Source organism: Nymphalis io, chromosome 10 (genome assembly GCF_905147045.1).
Source record: "Nymphalis io chromosome 10, ilAglIoxx1.1, whole genome shotgun sequence".
Lineage (NCBI taxonomy): Eukaryota > Metazoa > Arthropoda > Insecta > Lepidoptera > Nymphalidae > Nymphalis > Nymphalis io.
The window spans coordinates 11,734,474-11,756,667 of NC_065897.1; the positions used below are offsets into that span (position 1 = coordinate 11,734,474).

General features: G+C 35.6%; 2 protein-coding genes across 2 annotated transcripts; one reads left to right on the forward strand and one right to left on the reverse strand.

The window, feature by feature from the left end:
• The first annotated feature begins 642 nt into the window (after nt 1-642).
• On the forward strand, nt 643-3,692 carry LOC126771165 (protein-L-isoaspartate(D-aspartate) O-methyltransferase). The gene is made up of 7 exons (XM_050490922.1): nt 643-837; nt 1,024-1,160; nt 1,673-1,898; nt 2,267-2,352; nt 2,502-2,579; nt 3,112-3,199; nt 3,508-3,692. The coding sequence occupies exons 1-7, from the start codon at nt 657-659 to the stop codon at nt 3,519-3,521; spliced, it is 810 nt and encodes a 269-aa protein (XP_050346879.1). The 5' UTR covers nt 643-656; the 3' UTR covers nt 3,522-3,692.
• LOC126771105 (DNA repair endonuclease XPF) lies at nt 3,537-22,001 on the reverse strand. Its single transcript, XM_050490831.1, has 15 exons — nt 21,679-22,001; nt 21,450-21,602; nt 21,185-21,365; nt 20,608-20,720; nt 19,891-20,056; nt 19,346-19,482; nt 18,288-18,442; nt 17,352-17,791; nt 16,040-16,351; nt 15,359-15,455; nt 14,319-14,440; nt 13,620-13,793; nt 12,387-12,527; nt 5,047-5,241; nt 3,537-3,847 (listed from the first exon to the last, which is right to left on the reverse strand). Exons 1-15 carry the CDS (start codon nt 21,798-21,800, stop codon nt 3,704-3,706), a joined length of 2,652 nt encoding a protein of 883 aa, XP_050346788.1. The 5' UTR covers nt 21,801-22,001; the 3' UTR covers nt 3,537-3,703.
• Between the last annotated feature and the right edge of the window lie 193 nt (nt 22,002-22,194).

The following is a 22,194-nucleotide window of genomic DNA, read 5'->3' on the forward strand; positions in this document are numbered from 1 at the left end:
CTATGGAAACATCTCAATGTCTGATTAGACTCCAGGATGCTATATTGTGTGACTAGGGTCTCTCTCTGCCGGATACCCTTACAGTAATTAAGACTTAATTAAAAGATATAAAGAGACTAAAGGCTTATTGTGATAACATTAACCATGAAAAAGTTTAATAGGAAGTTATTGTATATGACAAATTTATTTTTTAGTTTATATGTTAAAAATTATTAAGTATACATTTCGATTTGCAACTTTTCTTCTAACTGTCAAATTTGTGAATAATACGAAGCATTCAATTTGCAAGTAAGATGGCACGAGATCGAACGATATTAGTATAAATCTATTGAAAAAATCATAAACGTAAACATCAAATAAGAAAAGCCTTTATTAAATTAGATTATTTATTCGTTTAAAACCCTTCAGTGATGATTAGATTATTAAACAATTTATTAAAACTAACTTACTCGAAAGTGAAAATAGTATAAAGATAACATTTGATCTTGGAAATTTGATGAACTATTGAAAAGTTGCAAAATTAAAGTATTTTCCATAAATATGTATTGAGAGCATTATCATGCAACTGTTAAATTGTGAACGCACTAATTTTAGCGGTTTTCATTCTGTATCTATTTATTGGCAGCTGCTATTTGTCATAAGTCAGATGTCATATTATGTCTAATAAAAATTTTACACTGATGCGTTTATTTTTTCTCAACATTAAAAGTCAACAAAACAACAAAATTACGTGCCCATGGTATGATAAAACCTTAGTCTTAGTTGCATTCATTTTATTAAATATGGCTTGGAGGAGTCACGGAATAAATAATGCAGATATGGTTCGGAACCTTAGAAGTAAGTCAATAAATAATATTATTACTTTCAAATGAGCGATATTAATTGAGTTATTATAATGATGCGTATCGATCTAAACAGTATATTTTTAATTTTACAGTTGCTAAACAGAATGGTTCAGTTTATTTAAATGTATTATTATATAAAATATTTTAAGATTTAATTTAATACATACTTATTTTGCAGCAAACGGAATTATAAAGTCTGATATAGTTGCAAATGCTATGGTTGCTGTAGATCGGAAGAACTATTGTCCGCATGCTCCTTACCATGATTCACCACAGTCCATTGGATACTCCGCAACTATAAGCGCACCACATATGGTTCTTTTTCTATATCTTTTAGTATATAATAGATTAAATACACTAATTATATAACATAGTATTGCGACTATAAATACATATTTAGTGCTTTTGACTGAAGAATTGCCCAGTATTGTTTTGGCACAAAGCGAATGAAAAAAATTGAAATAAAATTTTAATGTATAAATCTACCCTCTTAAGGCAACTAGAACAAAAAATTATGACATTCGGATCCAATCTTGATTATTTTTATACCTAGAGATATATTTTATATCTAGAGATCCATAAGTTGATGGGGATAATTCTCCAAGTGTAGCTAACATTACTTTTGATTCATATATTATTTGATATATATATATATATTTGTAATTATATCTGACATTTGTTTTCGTTAAAACATAAAATAATAATAATATCCTGGGACATTCACACACGGCCATCTGATCCCAAATTAAGCAGAGCATGTGCTATGGAAACCAGACAACTGAGATACTACATATATTACTTTTTGTTATAATAAATATTTTTTTTAGCACGCACATGCTTTGGAAAGATTAAGAAAACAACTTATACCTGGTGAAAAAGCACTGGATGTGGGTTCAGGATCTGGTTATCTAACTGCTTGCATGGCGTTCATGGTTGGTGAAACAGGAAAAGTTATTGGCATCGAACATATTCCTGAATTAGTCATGATGGCAACTACAAATATCGAACGTGATAACCATGCATTACTGACATCAGAAAGAATAAAACTCGTTGGTATGATCAAATCTTATATTTAATTTTATCTTGTAAAAAATTAACAAACAAATGACTAGCATTCTTTAGCTATATCTGCCTTATATGCTTCTTATATATTACCTGCCTCATTAGTTAATTTTTTTGTTAAATCCCAGGTCATGTCACATTATTGACCTAGTTATTGGTATCTTTCCTCAAAATATTTTAATTAGCAGTCCAGAATGTGGAACTGGTGAGTACACTCTCATACCTCGGAAAGCTCGTAAAATATTTCCAGTCATGTAATGTTGTCTACGCATTCTACTAGATTCCGTTAATAAAATGCTCTGAAAAACCACAATAACTTTGTCTATTTTCATATTAAGTCCCTGTTTTGAATGCTGTAGTTGGTGATGGGCGCTTGGGCTATCCTGAAGAAGCTCCCTATAATGCAATTCACGTCGGAGCCGCCGCCCCTACTCTCCCACAAGCTGTAAGTTTAATGCATTTTCATAATGTCTATAGATTATCAATGTAAAAATTATTATACATGGAACAAAAAACTTTATAATCTCAGGTTTTCTTATATACAACTGATTTTATTATTTATTATATGTATAGTGTATGTTCATTTTTATACAGTTGGTTGAACAATTAAAACCCGGAGGTCGCCTGGTGGTACCCGTTGGTCCTGAAGGAGGTGAACAGCATCTTACTCAAGTAATTATATTTGACAATTTTTTTTTAAATTAAATTTGATATTGACAAAGTCTTGTATGATAAACAAACTAAACATTTTTTAATGCAAAATATATAAGTGAATTAAAACAAACAACAAATCAAGTAACAATAATCAGGAAGGCATAACATTTATTTTTGAAAGATTTAAGTGTATAAAAAATATATACAATTTAATATCCATATTGGGGAAAAATGAGGGCTATAAAAGATCTTACGATAATTTTTATTATGACCAACAGCAGCGCAAAAAATGTCTTATTTATTATAGTTTTATACAAGCGTCAATAGCGCCGCCAAGCGCTGTAAAAGTAACAGATCTGACCCTCTGAGGTCTGAGGGGTCACCCTTGGACTATTGTCCTCCCCACTCCTAACACAAGTTGTTCGCTTAATTGGAGGGCTAAATATCAATATAAGTAATTCGTTAAAAAAACTGGCATTGCTATTATTTTTATTAAAAATAAATAAATAATAATCTTAGCTCTTCATAAACTATTAAAAATGTATTTCAGGTGGATAAAGCGCTCGACGGCACCACAACCGTGAAAAAACTCATGAGCGTCATTTACGTGCCCCTTATTGATAAGAATCACCAACTCCGTGAGTGACCCTACCTTACATTAGCGTTGATTATTTCAACAATTTCAGTGGTTATTGTAATCATTTACTTTGCTTCCTAAACGATCCCTGTGATGATACTCTTCTTCTATAAGACAAACTTTGTGCTTGTTTATATTTGAATTATATAACTCCCGTAAACATTTCAGTATTATTCTTATATACATAAGCACTTGCAGTCTTGTCTTGCACAAAATTAGAGCAATATTATAACAATAATTATATATAATGTTATTTATATAATTTAAAAAATAATTAGTAATGTTAAAGATACATTGTCTGTGTTCTAGGTCCTTCTCGCTAGATTGCCTTGCATGTTTATAAATAAGACTCCAAATAAAAATTACTGTTTTTTATTTTTATTTTATAAATTATTAATAATAAAATTGACATATATTTATTCATTGTGATCACTTTTATTTCATTTTAAAATTATTATGATTCTGTACATATGCAATAAATAATTGTAAAAATCTTTTCGTCTTTTTATTTCAAATTCTTGAATTTCTCGAACTTCTTCTTCGCAAAAGGTTTCGTTTTGTCTGTGTCAGCTGCTTTTGCTTTGACGTGTAAAATGGAATATAATGTTGCGGCTTCATTTTTGTTTTCTATAATTTCTGCAAGTTGTTCCTAAAACATTATTCGAAGTTAAGACTGTTGCTTTATATACAAAAAAAAAACACAAAAAGTTATTTTTAAAATATTTTTAGCATAAAACAATTCGATCACATTTTGACAATTATTGTAGTACTAACATATTTGAGAAATACTTTTAAACAATGATGTCGTCCAAGGGTACTCAAACGATAAACCTTTTACGAAAAGTCAAAGAATTAAGTTTATTTGTATTTAAATAAAATACGGAATTTTCGTTAAAATAGAGCTACTCATCAATAGGTTGGGTTTTAAGAGCCGAAGGGATTTTCATTAAGCGCATCGCTCAATAGCATCGAATAGGAAGGCGGACGAGCATATGGGCCACCTGATGGTAAGTGGTCACCAACAGCCCTAGACATTGGCATTGTAAGAAATGTTAACAATCGCTTATATCACCAATGCGCCACCAACCTTGGGAACTAAGATGCTATATCCCTTGTGCCTGTAATTACACTGACTCACTCACCCTTCAAACCGGAACACAACAATACCAAGTACTGCTGTTTTGCGGTAGAATATCTGATGAGTGGTTGGTATCTACCCAGACGAGCTTGCACAAAGCTCTACCACCAGTAATATGGATCATATAATATATAATTCGTCGTGCTCTTAAATGCTGTTTGGTATTAATTATATATTTGTGAATTAATGGCGTTTTTAATGTCAGAGAAGTTGTTATTGGGACTTTGGAAGAAAAATTAAAATGGATGTAAGTAGTCAAGTGGAATAGTTAATCAAGAACTGTTGGTGTATGTAAATATACAGTACAGTACAGTACAGTAACAGCCTGTGAATGTCCCACTGCTGGGCTATGGTCTCCTCTCCCTTTTGAGAAGGAGGTTTGGAGCTTATTCCACCACGCTGCTCCAATGCGGGTTGGTAGAATACACGTGTGGCAGAATTTCAATTAAATTAGACACATGCAGGTTTCGTCACGATGTTTTCCTTCACCGTCAAGCACGAGATGAATTATAATCACAAATTAAGCACATGAAAATTCAGTGGTGCTCGCCCGGGTTTGAATTCACGATCGTAAGTTAAGATTCACGCGTTCTAACCATTAGGCCATCTCGGCTTTTGTAACATATATAAAGATTTGTTTATCTTTACCCCTGCGATTGGAATAAGCTTAATAATTTAATTACTCTCTGTATATGAATCAGTATAATTACCTGTGTTAAGGTTATAAGGTGATCCAAAGACACCCCTCTGTTCATAACCCTCGTGATGTTCTTCGAAGTGATACCGGGCAGCTTCTGTACGAAGTCGTGTACGCGTATATTACATCTCTCGTGGTTCATATCTTCCGCTGTATTGTCTCCACTTAAAGCGAGCGCTTCTTCTACATTCGGGTTCTTTCTACCTTGCTGTAAAATTACAAATATAATTAATTAAAGGATCATCTATCGTGGAATTTTCTTATGCTTAATTTGTGTTTATAATTCATCTCGTGTCCAGAGGGTGGATCTACCAGTTATCTGTCCGATAGCTGGTTGGAATCACTACGGGTACGCGACCCCGGACTGCTCTAGCTACTATTGTCATATTCCTGAATCTTCCGTGATCACAGTATCCTCACCCCTCTCCTTGATACGTTGTTTCCCAAAATTATCCCAGCGTCACGCCAAAGAAGAAGGAAAACTAATATTAAACCCGGAGCGGTGCCTCCGTTTAGGCGTAAGCCAGTCACCTGCGGCCAAACCAGCACCACACGTATTGACTCGTCATTCCTGCGGATCCTGCTGGGGAGGAGGAGAGGGTGGCATGGGTACTGGGCAAGCCCGTGTTGCCATAAAGTCGCCTGCCCAGGCGTAGCAGCATCCACGGAGAGGACACTTCGCTCACCTGTCTTGCAGGTGGAAAACAACACGGAGAGTGGCTTGCTTAAATCATCTGATAAAGATGCAGAGGCCTATATATATAATTCATCTCGTGCTTATCACCAATGCGTCTTTAACTGCTTTATTACTTTACCTTCAATCAATCAACAGCCAATCGTTGTCCACTGCTGAACATAGGCCTCTCCCAAGGTGCGCCAAAGCTCCCTGTCCTCCGCCTTCCGCATCCAGTTGGTGCCCGCCACCTTCTTAAGGTCGTCGGTCCACCTGGCTGGAGGGCGCCCTACGCTGCGCTTGCCGATTCGCGGTCTCCACTCTAGGATTCGTCTGCTCCAACGGCCATCGGTCCTACGACATACGTGACCAGCCCACTGCCACTTCAGCCTGCTAATTTTGCAAGCTATGTCGGTGACTCTGGTTCTTTTCCGGATAATCTCATTTCTGATCTTATCCTTCAAAGATACTCCGAGCATAGCTCGCTCCATAGCACGCTGAGCGACTTTGAATTTGTGGACTAGTCCCGCAGTTAGTGTCCACGTTTCGGCACCGTATGTCATGGCAGGTAAGACGCATTGGTTGAAGACTTTCGTCTTCAAACATTGCGGTATAGACGACTTGAGGACTTGACGAAGGTTGCCAAATGCTGCCCATCCCAAGCGAATTCTTCGATCGGCTTCCTTCTCGAAGTTGTTCCTACCGACTTGTATTATCTGTCCTAGGTAGGTATATTCACTAACAACTTCGAGAGGTTTCCCCTCGACGTATATCGGTCCCGGCACGACATGCCTGTTGAACATACCTTGGTCTTGTCCAAGTTCATACCGAGACCGACACACCGGGAAGACTCGCCTAGGCTACGCAGCATTTCGGTGAGTTGTTCCAGCGACTCTGCTATGATGACGATATCGTCGGCAAATCGAAGGTGTGAGATGTACTCGCCGTTTACATTGACTCCATACCTAGTCCAATCCAGCGTTTTGAAAACGTCTTCCAACGCGTTGGTGAACAGTTTCGGGGATATTACATCCCCCTGTCTCACCCCTCTGCGCAGTTGGATCGCCTTCGTCTTACAGTCCTGGATGTGGACAGTCATTGTAGCGGCGTTGTACAGACATCTCAGTACCTCGATATATCTCCAATCGATATGACATCTCTGCAATGAGTCGAGCACTGCCCAGGTTTCGATGGAGTCGAAGGCTTTCTCGTAGTCCACAAATGCCATACACAGCGGCTGATTGTACTCTTCGGTCTTCTGCACAATCTGCCGAACAGTACAGTACTTTACCTTTAGGTACATGTTTATAATAATAATAATAATAACCCCCCGGGGATCACCTTGCCGTGGTGGGGGGGTTACGGGTAGCTGGTACTGGTTCTTGTGGTCCTATCATCTTGACCAATACACATTTTCACATAGCCATATACATCTTGGCAAACACCTACCCAAACTAACGATCCCAAACCCGACCCAATCTTGTCATTGGAGATTAACATGGAACGCAGTAATAAAAGATATAGTTTACGGTCGCTGCCCGGGGGTCGCCGGGGCGCATTTGGAGCCGACGCTGGATGTCACAGCATACGATTCCCCAGGCGGATTCCCCTCGAAGAATATGCTACAGCCGACCAATCACCCTCACCTCCATCTACTTCACTTTCAAATCATTCATTTTCTTCAAACTTTCACACAAATGAATAATTATTTACAACTATTGCACGAGCAGTTTAATCTGAATTCCCCAATATGCAAGTATCGCGACAACGTGTAGGAGATCAACGACGTGCTATTCTCAGGCGCAAATTACTACCACAGAACGTTTTAGATGAGATAAGAAATGAAGTGACAGATAAAATACAGACAGAGGGAGAAATAGTAGACTTTCCACGCAGACAATCTTCCCAGTCCGAACACCTAGCCTCACAGATAAACTCAAACAATAATAAACGAATGAAATGGTCCAATGTAATCAATGAAGATATAGTCCGATGTTATTTTGAATCAACAAACCTAGAAACATATAAAACAGCTTATCGGAAAAAGTTATTTGAGCTCGTTGTAGACAAACATCCACAACTTTCACATCTTTCAGAACAAAGAATTGCAGATCAGCGAAGAGTAATATTTTTCAATAATTTGGTAAATAAATATAAGATAGAAGAAATAAAAATAGAAATAAACAAAAAACTACAAAATGCAATAAATCAATCTGAACACCATAGAATATCCATAGAATCAAATATAGCTTCAACAGACTCAAATCACAGCCAGCACGATTTTAAGTAACGTTATATCTTTGACTGAAAATGAAAATGATAGTATTTTTTTAGAAAATAGTAAATTAACACCCAGTTTTATCGAAATAGAGTTTAATAACGCAATAAATAGGTTTAAAGATATGCAGTCAGAAGAAAGACCATATATTCCAAAACAAAAAACTGCTCGCTAATATTACACGAACATTGAATAATGAAATCCTCCCGAAACATTTAAATGACAACGTAGATTTTAAATATTTACATGCACTAATTTACTCAGCAGCTTATATAGCAGCTGTCTGTAATGGCACAATTTTTAGAGTAAGCAATGATACAGTTCAAAATAAATACCTTAAAAAACCGACATGGCAGAGAAGAATTGAAAAAAGAATTGAAAAGTATAGACTAGAAATCGAAAGATTAACCCAATATATTGCAGGTAATAGAAACGAGAGAGCAATCAAAACCGTAGAAGATATTAAAGTAAAGTATAAAACCCACAGTCAATACGAGGAACCAAATATTGAATTAGAACATTTTCTTGATACATTAAAACAAAATTTAAATGCCGCATCTAAAAGGCTTAAACGATACTTAACATGTACACATAGAAAACAACAAAATTTGACATTCACAAATAATGAAAGAACATTTTATAGAAATTAAGGAACACATAATCAGAACACTTTAACTCAAAATACTGAATACACCACACCACAAAAACTTCACGAATTTTGGGCGGGTATTTGGTCAAATCCAGTCCAACATAATGCAAACGCCAACTGGCTTCAGAACATCGGAGATAATACGCATATAAAGCAAATGAATTTTAAAGACATACCAATAGAAACGTTCACTCAGATTATCAAACGCACACATAACTGGAAAGCTCCTGGTACTGATAACATACATAATTTTTGGCTCAAGAAACTCACTTGCATCCATCCATACATTCATAATCACATATGTCAATTCATCAAATCACCAGAAACTATACCAAAGTTTTTAACAACTGAAATTACCTACATGCTCCCTAAAGAATCAGATCTTAAAAATCCTACAAATTATAGACCAATCACATGTTTAAAAACAATATATATATATATATAAAATAATGACAGGATGTATTAGCGAAATCATTTATCAGCACTTAGAAGCATATAAAATTTTAGCAGAACAACAAAAAGGTTGTAGGAAAAATAGTCAAGGCTGTAAAGAACAATTGGTTATAGATACAATAGTAATGAAATAGGCACTGACCAGCAAACGAAATATCTACACAATGTATGTCGCTTATAAGAAAGCATTTGATTCGGTACCTCACAGTTGGCGATACTTTTAAACGAACGACCCGGTACTTTTAAATTTTTTTAGTTGTATAATGCCTCAGTGGTAAACCACACTTAAAGTTTATCACAACAACGCATCAATTACTACTGATCCGATTTTTTTTTTTTATAGAATAGGAAGGCGGACGAGCATATGGGCCACCTGATGGGAAGTGGTCACCAAACGCCCTTAGACATTGGCATTGTAAGAAATGTCAACAATCGCTTATACAGCCAATGCGCCACCAACCTTGGGAACTAAGATTTTATGTCCCTTGTGCCTGTAATTACACTGGCTCACTCACCCTTCAAACCGGAACACAACAATAACAAGTACTGCTGTTTTGCGGTAGAATATCTGATGAGTGGGTGGTACCTACCCAGACGAGCTTGCACAAAGCTCTACCACCAGTAAAATACAAAGAGGTTTTTTTTTTTTTTTATAGAATAGGAAGGTGGACGAGCATATGGGCCACCTGATGGTAAGTGGTCACCAAACGCCCTTAGACATTGGCATTCTAAGAAATGTCAACCATCGCTTATAGCCAATGCGCCACCAACCTTGGGAACTAAGATTTTATGTCCCTTGTGCCTGTAATTACACTGGCTCACTCACCCTTCAAACGGGAACACAACAATATCAAGTATTGCTGTTTTGCGGTAGAATATCTGATGAGTGGGTGGTACCTACGCAGACGAGCTTGCACAAAGCTCTACCACCAGTAAAATACAAAGAGGAATATTTCAAGGAGATGCACTTAGTCCGTTATGGTTTTGTATGGCACTCAACCCCCTTTCCAATTTACTTAATAAAACTAATGCTGGTTTCAAACTAAAATATAATGGCACACACTGTCTTATTTCCCATTTAATGTACATAGACGATATAAAGATCTATGGAAGTACTAAAGCCGAACTTATAAAACTAACAGACGTCACACAATCTTTTTCTACAGACATACAAATGCACTTTGGGGTTGATAAATGTGATATGCATTCAATAAATAGGGGGAATACGGAAACACATACATATATGTTAGAAACGGGAGAACAGCAGCAGAAAGTACTCCAATCCATAAATAGAAGCAATGGATGAAATGAGCACTTATAAGTATTTAGGATTTCACCAGTCTAAGCAAATAAAACACAAACAAACAAAAAAAGAATTGATACAGAAGTTTAAGTAGGTTAAATCACATTAAAAACACATTTAAATTCACGCAACAGCACAAAAGCAATTAATACCTATGCAATACCATTACTCAAATATTCCTTTGGAATTATAAATTGGTCTAAAACTGATCTACAAAAACTACAGCGAATAATAAACACACATATGACCACACACAGGAAACATCACCCCAAAAGTTGTATACAGAGACTTACACTACCACGCGGTGAAGGAGGAAGAGGTTTCATTGATATACATAATTTGCACAATAGTCTCATAGCTAAGCTGAGAAAGTACTTTCATGATAAGGCAGAAAGTACTCCAATCCATAAAAAATATAACTGAAACTGATAAAAAATGCACTCCACTTAACCTTCATAATAGAAATAATCAATCAAGTCAACAAATAATTAGTATGTGGTCACAAAAGTCATTGCATGGAAGGTGGTGGTGGTAGGGCTTTGTGCAAGCTCGTCTGGGTAGGTACCACCCACTCATCAGATATTCTACCGCAAAACAGCAATACTTGATATTGTTGTGTTCCGGTTTGAAGGGTGAGTGAGCCAGTGTAATTACAGGCACAAGGGACATAAAATCTTAGTTCCCAAGGTTGGTGGCGCATTGGATATGTAAGCGATGGTTGACATTTCTTACAATGCTAATGTCTAAGAGCGTTGGTGACCACTTACCATCAGGTGGCCCATATGCTCGTCCGCCTTCCTATTCTATAAAAAAAAAAAAAAGACATCGAGCCGACTTGAGCCAAGCACATGTCGACATAGAAGCGTCGAACGAGTGGCTGCGGCGTGGTGAGTTATTCCCCGAGACAGAGGCTTTTATGATAGCCATTCAAGATCAAGTAATAGACACCCGAAACTATCAGAAACATATTATTCGCACAGCTAATTTACCGACTGATTTATGTAGACGTTGCCAATACAGTTCAGAAACGATTCAACACATAACCGGAGCTTGCAAGTCAATCGTCCAAACTGATTATAAGCACAGGCATGACCAAGTAGCAGCAATAATTCACCAAAACTTAGCCCATCAATATAACTTCATAACAAATAAAGTAGCTTACTATAAACACCAACCCTGTAAAGTTCTAGAAAATAATTATTATGTATCGAACGATCATCACCGACCAAACCATACATTACAATAGACCAGATATAACAGTGGTAGACAAAAAGAACAAAATAGTTTATATAGTCGATATTGCAGTATGTAACACACACAACCCACTCAGTACACAATGAAAAAGTAATAAAATACATAGAATTGGCTAATGAAATTAATAAACAATTGTCAATAAACACAGTGAAAATTTTACCAATCATTCTCTCACAGGCGTTGTCCTAAAAACACTCAAGACTGTTCTAAATATTCTCCAAATGTCCAAGTCCACTCTCGCACTTTAACAAAAAGCAGTCATATTGAACACCACACGTCTTACACGAAAGTTCCTCACATCACCATTGTCAATTTAATATTTAACAAACCTATCACGCTTCGTCATGGCCCGCGTGATAGTTAAGTTACCCCTGTTAAAAGGGAGATATAAAAAAATATATAATAATAATAAAATCATTTATTTCGACCGAACAGGGATCATAAATACAAATAAAAAGTAAAAAGACAAAAATTAAAATAATAATATTTTACAGTCGTTTATGTTACAGTTTAAACTTGACCTAATTCATTTAATCAAATCACAAAATCAATGCCTCGTTTTCAAAGACAAATTATTGATGACAAATATAAACAAATTGGTTTTTAAGTAAATACCCATTATACAACATTCATACGTAAAATCGATAAAAACCAAATTAATTATAGAATTAAATATAATAATTCTGGCCAGCCAAAATTGCACTGTATACATTAAAGACTAAATAAAAAGTAAAGGGACTCACTTTGAGCTCATAAAACAGTTCTGCTGTAGCGTACGGGCTCGGCGACCAGACGAGTTTCAACCTCGGGAAGTGTATTGTAAGCAGCTGTAGCTTCTGCTGGATATCGGCGCCTGATAAATCAGTTGAAACGACGAAATTGCCCTGAAAATGAAACAAGTAGATTTAGTATGTCTTCAAATTGATCTCTAAACGCATATACCATTAGAGAAGTTCGATGTGCTTAAGTTCTGGCACGCATATATATATAAATATATATATATGCGAAATTCCACTGACTAACTGACTCATTACAAGATTTCCGAAACTATTGGTCCGATTGATTTGAAATTTTAGACAGTTTTACGTACATTTTTCATCATATTTAAGATGGAACATAAATTTTCATTTAAATATAAACCCGTACGAACGGAATGGTCTGCTAGTATAATATATAATAATAATAATAATATATCCTGGGACATTTTTCACACACGGCCATGTGATCCCAAATTAAGCTTGTACAAAGCTTGTGCTATGGAAATCAGACAACTGATATACTACATATACTACTTTTCCTTTGTAAATACATACTTATATAGATAATTACACCCAGACTCAGGACAAACAGACATGTTCATGCACACAAATGTCTGTCCTGGGTGGGAATCGAACCCACAACCTTCGGCGTGAAAAGGCAAGTATCTACCAACCACGCCACCCGGCTCGTCAAATAATATATGATCAATGACATTTGTTGACCGATATGAATCGGGATGACAGCAGATATCAGTTGGGATCTATGTGCACTCGCATAGTACATTGTCTCACTCTCCCAGCTGTATATCAAGAGTTCAACTTTGTGTCTATAAATTGCGTCTTTAGAGCTAAAAACCTCGTGTAAGAATTAATAGTTAATAAAAACTTTTTGCCCAGAAGGCTGCATAAACTATTTTTTTTCACTTTCCTGGCGTGTATCTGCGCTATTTGAGCGCAAAATATTCTGCCAATGTCACGTATAAAATAGATGACACATATGATATGAGATTATTCGGTTTCAAATTTTGAATAGTTTAATGATGATGAGTGAAAACTATGTTATTCTGCAGTAGATATATAAAAAATATTATAATTAAATAAAAAAAAAAATATATAGTTGAACACAACATTTAAATAATAAAACTATTTTATTTTTTGATCATTAATCTGTCAAATCTGACAGTGACGAATGAACGTTTCCATAGCATAAACATGTACCTGTAAGTTGAACGGCTTGTTCTGATCGAACTCAATGAGCAGGATGGGTCGGCTGTAGTTGCGACACATGTGCGTGCACTGCGCGAACAGCCGCCCCGAGTTCAGCGAGCCGATGAGGTCGGATATCGACTTCCTCTCCACGCATATGTCCGGCGTTAGGATGTAGTCTCCTATCTGCAAAACAATTATAAATAATATAAATATTTCATTTTATCTTTGTTCTTATGAAGGCTATCTCAATGTCTTGAATTACTTAGTTTATTCGAGGTGTGGTAACAAAAAGATAGATATACACTCTATTCCAATGGCACGGCTTCTCCTTAAAAAAAGGGGGAGGAGGATTTAGCCCAGCAGTGGGACATTAACAGGCTGTCACTGTACTGTACAATGGCACGCGTAAATATAGATAAATAAATTAAATTGACATGACGTCATTGGTCGCGATCGAAAATAATCTGTGGTATTTATTATGGATTTCGAAAAAAAAATGGCGCTTTTAATATGGATACAGTTATCGTTGGAATATAGCATATAAATTCAAACAGATTAATTATAATTATATACTATGTTTTAATGACGAGATATAAATTATTTTTGGTTATGTCTTTACTGTGCGAAAGTAAGTTTATTTGTTTTTTTTTTACGCTTTCACGTTCCACGTCGTGACACGCGGATGAAACTAGTTTTCATATTACTCACAGATATGGTCACTGGTTCAATATTGATTCCATTTTTATGCAGTAACGCGGGGAGGTCGGAACGGAATTCCCTCATATCGACGATAACAACCGGTTTCTCTTTCGTGACTTGAACTTGACCACCTGCGAATGAATTATGTTACGATTATAATACTTTTTTTTTTTTATAGAATAGGAAGGTGGACGAGCATATTGGCCACCTGATGGTAAGTGGTCACCAAACGCCCTTAGACATTGGCATTGTAAGAAATGTCAACCATCGCTTATAGCCAATGCGCCACCAACCTTGGGAACTAAGATTTTATGTCCCTTGTGCCTGTAATTACACTGGCTCACTCACCCTTCAAACCGGAACACAACAATATCAAGTATTGCTGTTTTGCGGTAGAATATCTGATGAGTGGGTGGTACCTACCCAGACGAGCTTGCACAAAGCCCTCCCACCAGTAGGATACTGTACCCTACCACCAGTAGTAATACTGGATGTTTGGTACTTGTGTAAATATGCAAGGGACTCTATAGTGCAGTTTTCCACTAAGCAGGCGGCACGGATTGGCTTCGCGTGTTCTCCATTTCAGGCGAGCTCTAGCGAATGCGTGTGTGTTTTATTGCTTCCCTTAAGGGAGGAGAAAATCAGATCAGTCTTCCCGTCAGGTCCCGAAGGTGAGTTCTGTCGAATGCGCGCTAAGTAAGTTCAAAACGATTCTGTAACCCTTTCGCAGAGGACTGCCATCACAAGCGTTATCGTGGGTAGGATGTCACAAGTAGTAAAATTAAAACTAAAAAGGTTTTCTGTTTAGAATATTTCAGTTAAATGCAATTATTAAGCTGGCAATGTAACGCTTCCAGCCAAGAACAACTGTTGATCCTGCGACTCTCTTGCTCAACTATTATTTTACGACATGAAATTTATTAATAATATTTTAATAAGAGAGATATTCCACATCTATACCAAACAAAGCTTTAGATTTATTTTGAGTATCATTAAATTAAATTTGTTTGAATAATTAATATAATGGAGAATTATCTTTAAGTACAGACCTGCTTTTCTTGTATCCGCGGGGACTACTTCTTCTTCAACATGCAAATTAAAATATTCATCAGTTTTTCCGTCTTGGTATGACGGTATAACCATTACCTAAAAACGTTCAAATTGCATATCATTATATACTTCTCTTAATATATAAACGATTTTTATTATATAAATAATTATATTATGTGGAATGATAGTGACATTGGCGCTGTAAGAAATATTAACCGTTCCCTAAATCGCCAATGCGCCACCAACCATGGGAACGAAGATGTAATGTCCTTTGTATATACAGGCAAATTTACAGTGGCTCATAACATTAGAATACTATTAGATAGATTTACTTGTGGTAGGCTTTGTGCAAGCTCGTTCGGGTAGGTACCAACCACTCATCAGATATTCTACCGCGAAACAGCAATACTTGATACTGAGTATTGCCAAGATGTTACCAAATTTTCCTTGGTGTGTGTGCCCGTTCCACGTTGTGCAATAAAGTATAAAAAAACATAATGAGGTAGACTGTGCAATATATAGGAAGATGAGCTCTTAACTGGATAGGGGCAGAAAACGAAGGCAATAATGGCTTTTTCAGGAACGCCGAATGTACAGAGACATTTTGTTTATACTAAAACATTTGCTTATAGTGGAAATGTTATTATCGATTGATCTAGAATAATATATGATGTATTTACACTCTTGGCCTGTATGAGCAGCTCGAACGCCTGCTTCTCCCTACGCAGAGACGTGAGGTAGGCCTGCTCCTCCACGGTGTGGTCGTGCACCAGGAAGTACACCGTGACCCTGGGCTCGTGGGGCGGCTTCCGGCACTCGAAGCGCTCGAGCTGCCGGACGGCGGCCACGTCGCTGTGGTACAGCACTACGTACTCGGGACGCAAGCTCTCTAATGTTTCACAAAGGGACATGTAATTACCATTTTGCTTAAATGTTTGAATACAAATTATCGGTTTATCTGCTTCTATCTGCGTTAAATCCAAATTTTCCACCTGAAATGCAATCGTTTATTGAATTATTTCAAAGATCACTTTATAAATGTGACAAGGATAGATATATAAATTGTAGCTTCCTCTTTTAAATATAAATTTTGTGTGCACACGAAACACGAATTAACAAGAAATATTAAAATAATAAATTATGTTGCATTATTTTAACCTCACATACTACTAGGAGAAATAAATTAAAGCTTTTAAATACTATCGGCCTTCCTTATAGACGTTGCTTAGCGACTGCTTAGTTAAACGCTGATCTCTCTTTTTATCATTACGGATTTTATTTTCGAGAAAAGAAGACAGAATTATCTAATTATCACCTGCTAAATTTATATTAAGGCCGTTTATATATTTATGAACGTAAAACATAGTGTTTTTTTTTCAAATAGCATTACTGACTTAGGTACCATAAGGTTTTATTATGCAAATATTTTTCGCTGATTAATCTTTGGTCAAGCGCAAGCTTTTTAAAAACAGGCAAGATAATAAAAAACAAAAAACTTTTTTGCCGCTTTAGTTACTTTCCTATTTCTTAAGTCTAATAATTCAGATATTTGGGTTTAATTATAATTTGAAAAGAAAAAAACTATATATGCAATAGTTATCCCTAAGAAATAACCCAAACCTAACCTTAACTAGAAAGTTATATGCGACAATAACTATAATAATTACAATATTTACATAATACACGCAACAAAATAGCAAAGAGATATGCGAAGTGAGTTCCTTTTTTTTTGTTTTTGGAAAAACGCGTAAGCGCGTTTCCACCACTTGAAATGGGGGGGGGGGGGATGTGGGACAGATCAGCGCTGAGTGCATCGCAATATCCACGATAAAAAACCAGCCCACATCGTCTATTGGGAGCGTCATCCCTACACTACAATAATTATGAATATTGCCTATAACCCTTGCCACAGACAACATATGAAATTAAGTTATTATCAAAATATGTCAGTATATACAAGATGAATATAATTTATTATTTAAATAGATATACCTGAGACAGAGATTCAAATATGCTTTCATTGGCCGCTTTCAAGTCCGAATTGTTTTTATTTGCCGTTTGAGTGAGAGTCAGTACATAGTTGGACTTATTCATTTCATCTGCATTCGCTTCCTCCTCGTCCAATTCATTTTTTACTTCTTTACCTTTTTCTTTATTGTCTTTGATTTGTGTTTTGTTATTAATTTTCTTATATTTAGCAGCCATCGTAGTTATTGTTAAGTCTCTCCGGAACGCAGTGTAGAAGAGATATTTACTTTCGCCCATCGTAAGGAAATTGTTCAGTTGACAACATGACTTGTTGTCTTGGCAAAGTATTAGTATTTTCGTTCTACACAACGACTCGTTGTTCTTCTTCCTAACTTCTTTAGGTATCTCATCTGTTAACAATTCACTCAGACATTTCCACTTCGGTGACGACTCGGGATTAAATTCTGAAATTTAACATGAAATATTAATAATAGAAAGAACAATAGACGACAGTTGAGGATATTTCGACGGATTTTGATGGTAATATTCTGCTTTCGATTTGCTAAATATTTTTAAAGACAGCAATTTCTTTGTTTTATTTGAAAAAAATTTGGATTTCTAAAATTAATCATAGATTATGATTATAATTCATCTCGTGCTTGACGGTGAAGGAAAACATCGTTAGGAAACCTGTGTCTAATTTCACTGAAATTCTGCTACATGTGTATTCCATCCATCCACATTGGAGCAGCGTGGTGGAATAAGCTCCAAAAACCTTCTCCTCAAAAAGGGTGAGGAGGCCTTGGCCCAGCAGTGTGACATTCACAGGCTGTTACTGATGGTGGGATTATATTATACTGTATTTGTTTGACATATATATTGATCAAGTCAAAATAAATAAGAGCTGGATCGCTTGTAACAAATTACTCTATGAAGGATACATATTAAATATATATTTACCATTATTATTGTTATACACCCTCGCCCTGGCCACTCTAAACAGCTGCTCCGCTGAATCAAGAAGTATCCAACCCGAATTCACTTTAGCATATTCCGGTGTCCTGTATTTGCTTACTAATGCGTAAAACGATACTGAGTCGTCGTGTATTAAGTTTCTGTATTAAAGAAAATATTTATATACTTTAATGACAATCACTACTTTTTATTAAATGTATTCGAGTACTCCCGAAGTACTCGGAGGGACCAAATGATGAACGAAATAATAACTATATTTCATTGTTCACGGTACTTTAATGAATTTTGGTCAATTTTGTAACTTTTTTTTTCAGAATGAATGTATGCTGTTGGCCCTATTGGCCTTTACAGCGTCACCGGGCGTTGGGGCGAGTACTAGACTCCGCCTTAAATTTCGAGCCGTCTCGGGCTCTACATGACGTCAATCCTGAGGATATCTCCTGCGAGATCTCACCTCGGCTCAGGACGTAGTCGGAGGGGTGGGAAGCGCTTCTGTAAGAAGCACCGTACTAAATCACGACTGATTTCGTGATGTCACAAGTCGGGGACCTCGTTTCCACCAGCGGAAACGGTGTAAGTGTGTCGGGTGTCCCTTCGAAGGGAGCATTTATTTGTTTTATTTTTTTGATTTTGTAACATTGACATTACGTATACGTACTATTACAAAAAAACTTGTGATTCAGGAATTTCTAATAATGAATCAACGCCATCTATTGACAAAGAGTAACAAACATGTTTACTCTTAACAGTATTTATGTAATGACGAAGTTGTTACCACCAAGTGGCTTATTCCACCATGGCTCTCTGCGTAGTTACCACCCACTCATCACATATTCAACTGCCAAATAGCAATACTTAGTATTGTTGTTCAGGTTTGTGGGGTGAGTGAGCCAGTGTAACTACAGGCACAAGCAACATTACATCTTACTTACCATACCATTGACCATGACCAGACAGACCATGTACCATCAGGTGGGAAATTACCTGTCCGCGTTCATATTAAAAAAAAAAAAAAAATTAGACATTAACACAACACAACTCACATTATCATCGTCCTTAAAACCTTTAAATCTTGTATGTACTCCTTAGTCCGTGTACTGAGCTGGTGCCACACGCAATCTAATTGCGATTGAAGAATTTTATGAAATTTCTTTGTGATACAATTTTCGGTTGTTATTTCCTGAATATAAACAAACAATAAATTAATAGAAATTCAGCTAAATAAGCCTAGGTTGTGTTTGCCAATTTTTGTAGGTTTTTCTCTATTAGTAAACAGGATATATTATAGGGCACAAGTGTGTGCGCAAACACAGGTACACTTTCTATGGTATGTGGGAACCACATTATTTTCATGACCGGAAAGAGTGCGCTGCGCTGGACCTACGGCTTTACGTGCTTTCCGAGGCACGGGAGTGTACACACTTCCAACTTTCAAACTCGGGGCTGCTACTGAGATTTTCAACAGAAAAATCCAATAACTTTTTACTGGCCCGACCCAGGGCCTCTGGGTTTGCGACCTTATATTGTATAGAGGGTAATAATGCTATGACAAAATCAATTATTATCAAAGATGTAATATAATACTCACTTGCATATCCAGTGTTCGGTTGATACTTTTCAATTGTTTGACTGTGTAGTTCATTATATCAAGTAAACAAGTCTGAATGAGACTCATGTTCGTCGTCAGTGAAACATGCAATTCTATGACTTCTGCCTGCCTACTCTTAAGACTTTTAATCACGGTACTATGAAACCTAAAAAAAATAATATGTTTTTATACATTACTTTACACAACTTTATAGGTTTTCATTTTATAAACAAAACAGTGATAAGCAAGTAAATGTTTTTATTCATTAATTTATTTCAAGACAGAAATGGCCTATTAATGTCCCGCTAGAATAGAAAAGATTCCGTAGCAATAAGGACAGAAATCTGTTATGCCACTGCCTTACGACTTGGTGACTATATGCAGCAAGATCTCCACGTGCAGACAATAATTTTATACAATTATGATTTAAGCAAGACTGATATATTTTAGCCCATCATTTCACAAATTTAACTTTTTTTCAATTAAAATAACAGCAAATAAATTACCATCATTATGGAATGTAAATAAAAGTTTTATACATGGTTTTTTTTTTTATTGGAAACTAGTTTCTTTTCTTCTACTGACAATGTGTATGCAATTGTCGGTGGAAAAACGTACGGAAGATGTGAAAGTAACAAACATACAAATAACCTACTTTTGAACGATAATATTATTTATAGTCAGGATTCAAATGAAATATATAATATAATTAATTACCTTGGCCACAAAAACAGTTCTGTTACAAAAAGTGCTCGCATAACTTTCTCAACTTGATGATATCCAAAAGTAAAAGAAATTGGTGAATTTGAAAATGCCTTAACAAATCCTGTCTAAAACGTAAACACAAAAGATAATTAGAATAAAAAATGAATGATCATACATTTACATATAATTATTTCATCTTATTTAAATATTTATTTTTTATTAAATATTTGCTCATAACATTTGTTAAATCATTGGTGGAAAAAGTTTGTTATTGTAAGTTCTTAACAAAAAATGTTATAATTGGTTGTTAGTTGGTGATGTTCTGAAGAATTACAAACACAAATATTGCCAACAATTTGACGAAATGACAAAAGATAATAAAGGTTATTTTTCTAAACCATCTCACTAACAGCATTGTTAAGCATATTAACATCTTTAAGGCAATAGAAAACAATAAAAAGTAGCTGCAGTTATTTAAGCTTGATTAAAATTAAAACCTGTGACTTTCGAATTAGAAATAAGCCTATATTTACATATATATGTAAATATAAAATGTATGTTTTATAGTGTATTAAGCTAGAGTATATACCTTATTTTTTTGTCTATAAAGTCTTAAAACAAATGCTTCTTGACAAGATTCAAGTACAGTGTGAGCTCTTAATACAATTATGCCAGTGATATTGGATACTGGAACACGATTTTTCAACAAGTCAACGACCAGAATTCTTGTAGACACAAAATATATACCACCTTCTAAATATGCCTTTTCTCTGTAATAAATGCATGACTATAAATTAAGACATTATAATGTTTAGCACAATTAACAATTCAATTTATAAACTAACCCTGTTTACCTCTCATTTCCAACTGTAGGTAAAACTGTTAAGTTAAATTTTTCAGAAAAGTATTTTTCTTCATGCTCGCTACTATTTATTACTAAAACTAAATTAGCAGGATCATTATGTATCCATAATATGTTTGCGACGATATCGTTATAAGTGAGTCCTCTGAAAAAAATAAAGTAATTACAGTATGAAATTTTAACCATATGCATAATTTGTTACCCAAATAATTATTTCTCACTTTGCAATTATTAACAGTGCATCCTTTTCAAACATATCTATAAGGATTTGTTTTTCATATGGAAGCAAAGGATATTTCGTTTCTATATTTTTATCTACATCACTTTGTTCATTGCTTTCCATTTTTAGATTACAATATAAAATATAATCTCCTAATAAAATGCCCGTCCTTAATTTGAGATTTTGTTGTAAGCCCTTGTATAGTATATGTATTGCGTACAAATTACAAGTTATCACAGCCGGCCACCGGTGTACCGTAGTGTTTGTATACTCTTTGCCGGTATTACCGGTGTAGTATAATAATAACGAACAAAACTATCAACAACTGAGAACTGAGTATTGTCAAAGAATTTTTGGCACTCAAATGACATTGACAGGTAGTTGTAGAATGAGGGCTACCAATTTATAAAATCTTCCCACTTTCAGGGAATACATCAATGCTTATAATTGTGTTTTGTCTAATGGATGGAAATCAGGAATAGCGTCCATGTTTCCAGAAAAATGTAATATAAGAATG

Excerpts from the sequence above, each read along its gene's own strand:
- LOC126771165 (XM_050490922.1), top strand. The coding sequence starts at position 657 with ATGTCTAATAAAAATTTTACACTGATGCGTTTATTTTTTCTCAACATT. Across the intron at positions 1,899-2,266 it reads AGAAAGAATAAAACTCGTTG|TTGGTGATGGGCGCTTGGGC; the intron begins GTATGATCAAAT and ends TGAATGCTGTAG. Across the intron at positions 2,353-2,501 it reads CCCCTACTCTCCCACAAGCT|TTGGTTGAACAATTAAAACC; the intron begins GTAAGTTTAATG and ends ATTTTTATACAG.
- LOC126771105 (XM_050490831.1), bottom strand. The coding sequence starts at position 21,800 with ATGGAAAGCAATGAACAAAGTGATGTAGATAAAAATATAGAAACGAAA. Across the intron at positions 19,483-19,890 it reads ACCGAACACTGGATATGCAA|GAAATAACAACCGAAAATTG; the intron begins GTGAGTATTATA and ends GTTTATATTCAG. Across the intron at positions 16,352-17,351 it reads TATTTGAATCTCTGTCTCAG|GTGGAAAATTTGGATTTAAC; the intron begins GTATATCTATTT and ends ATTGCATTTCAG.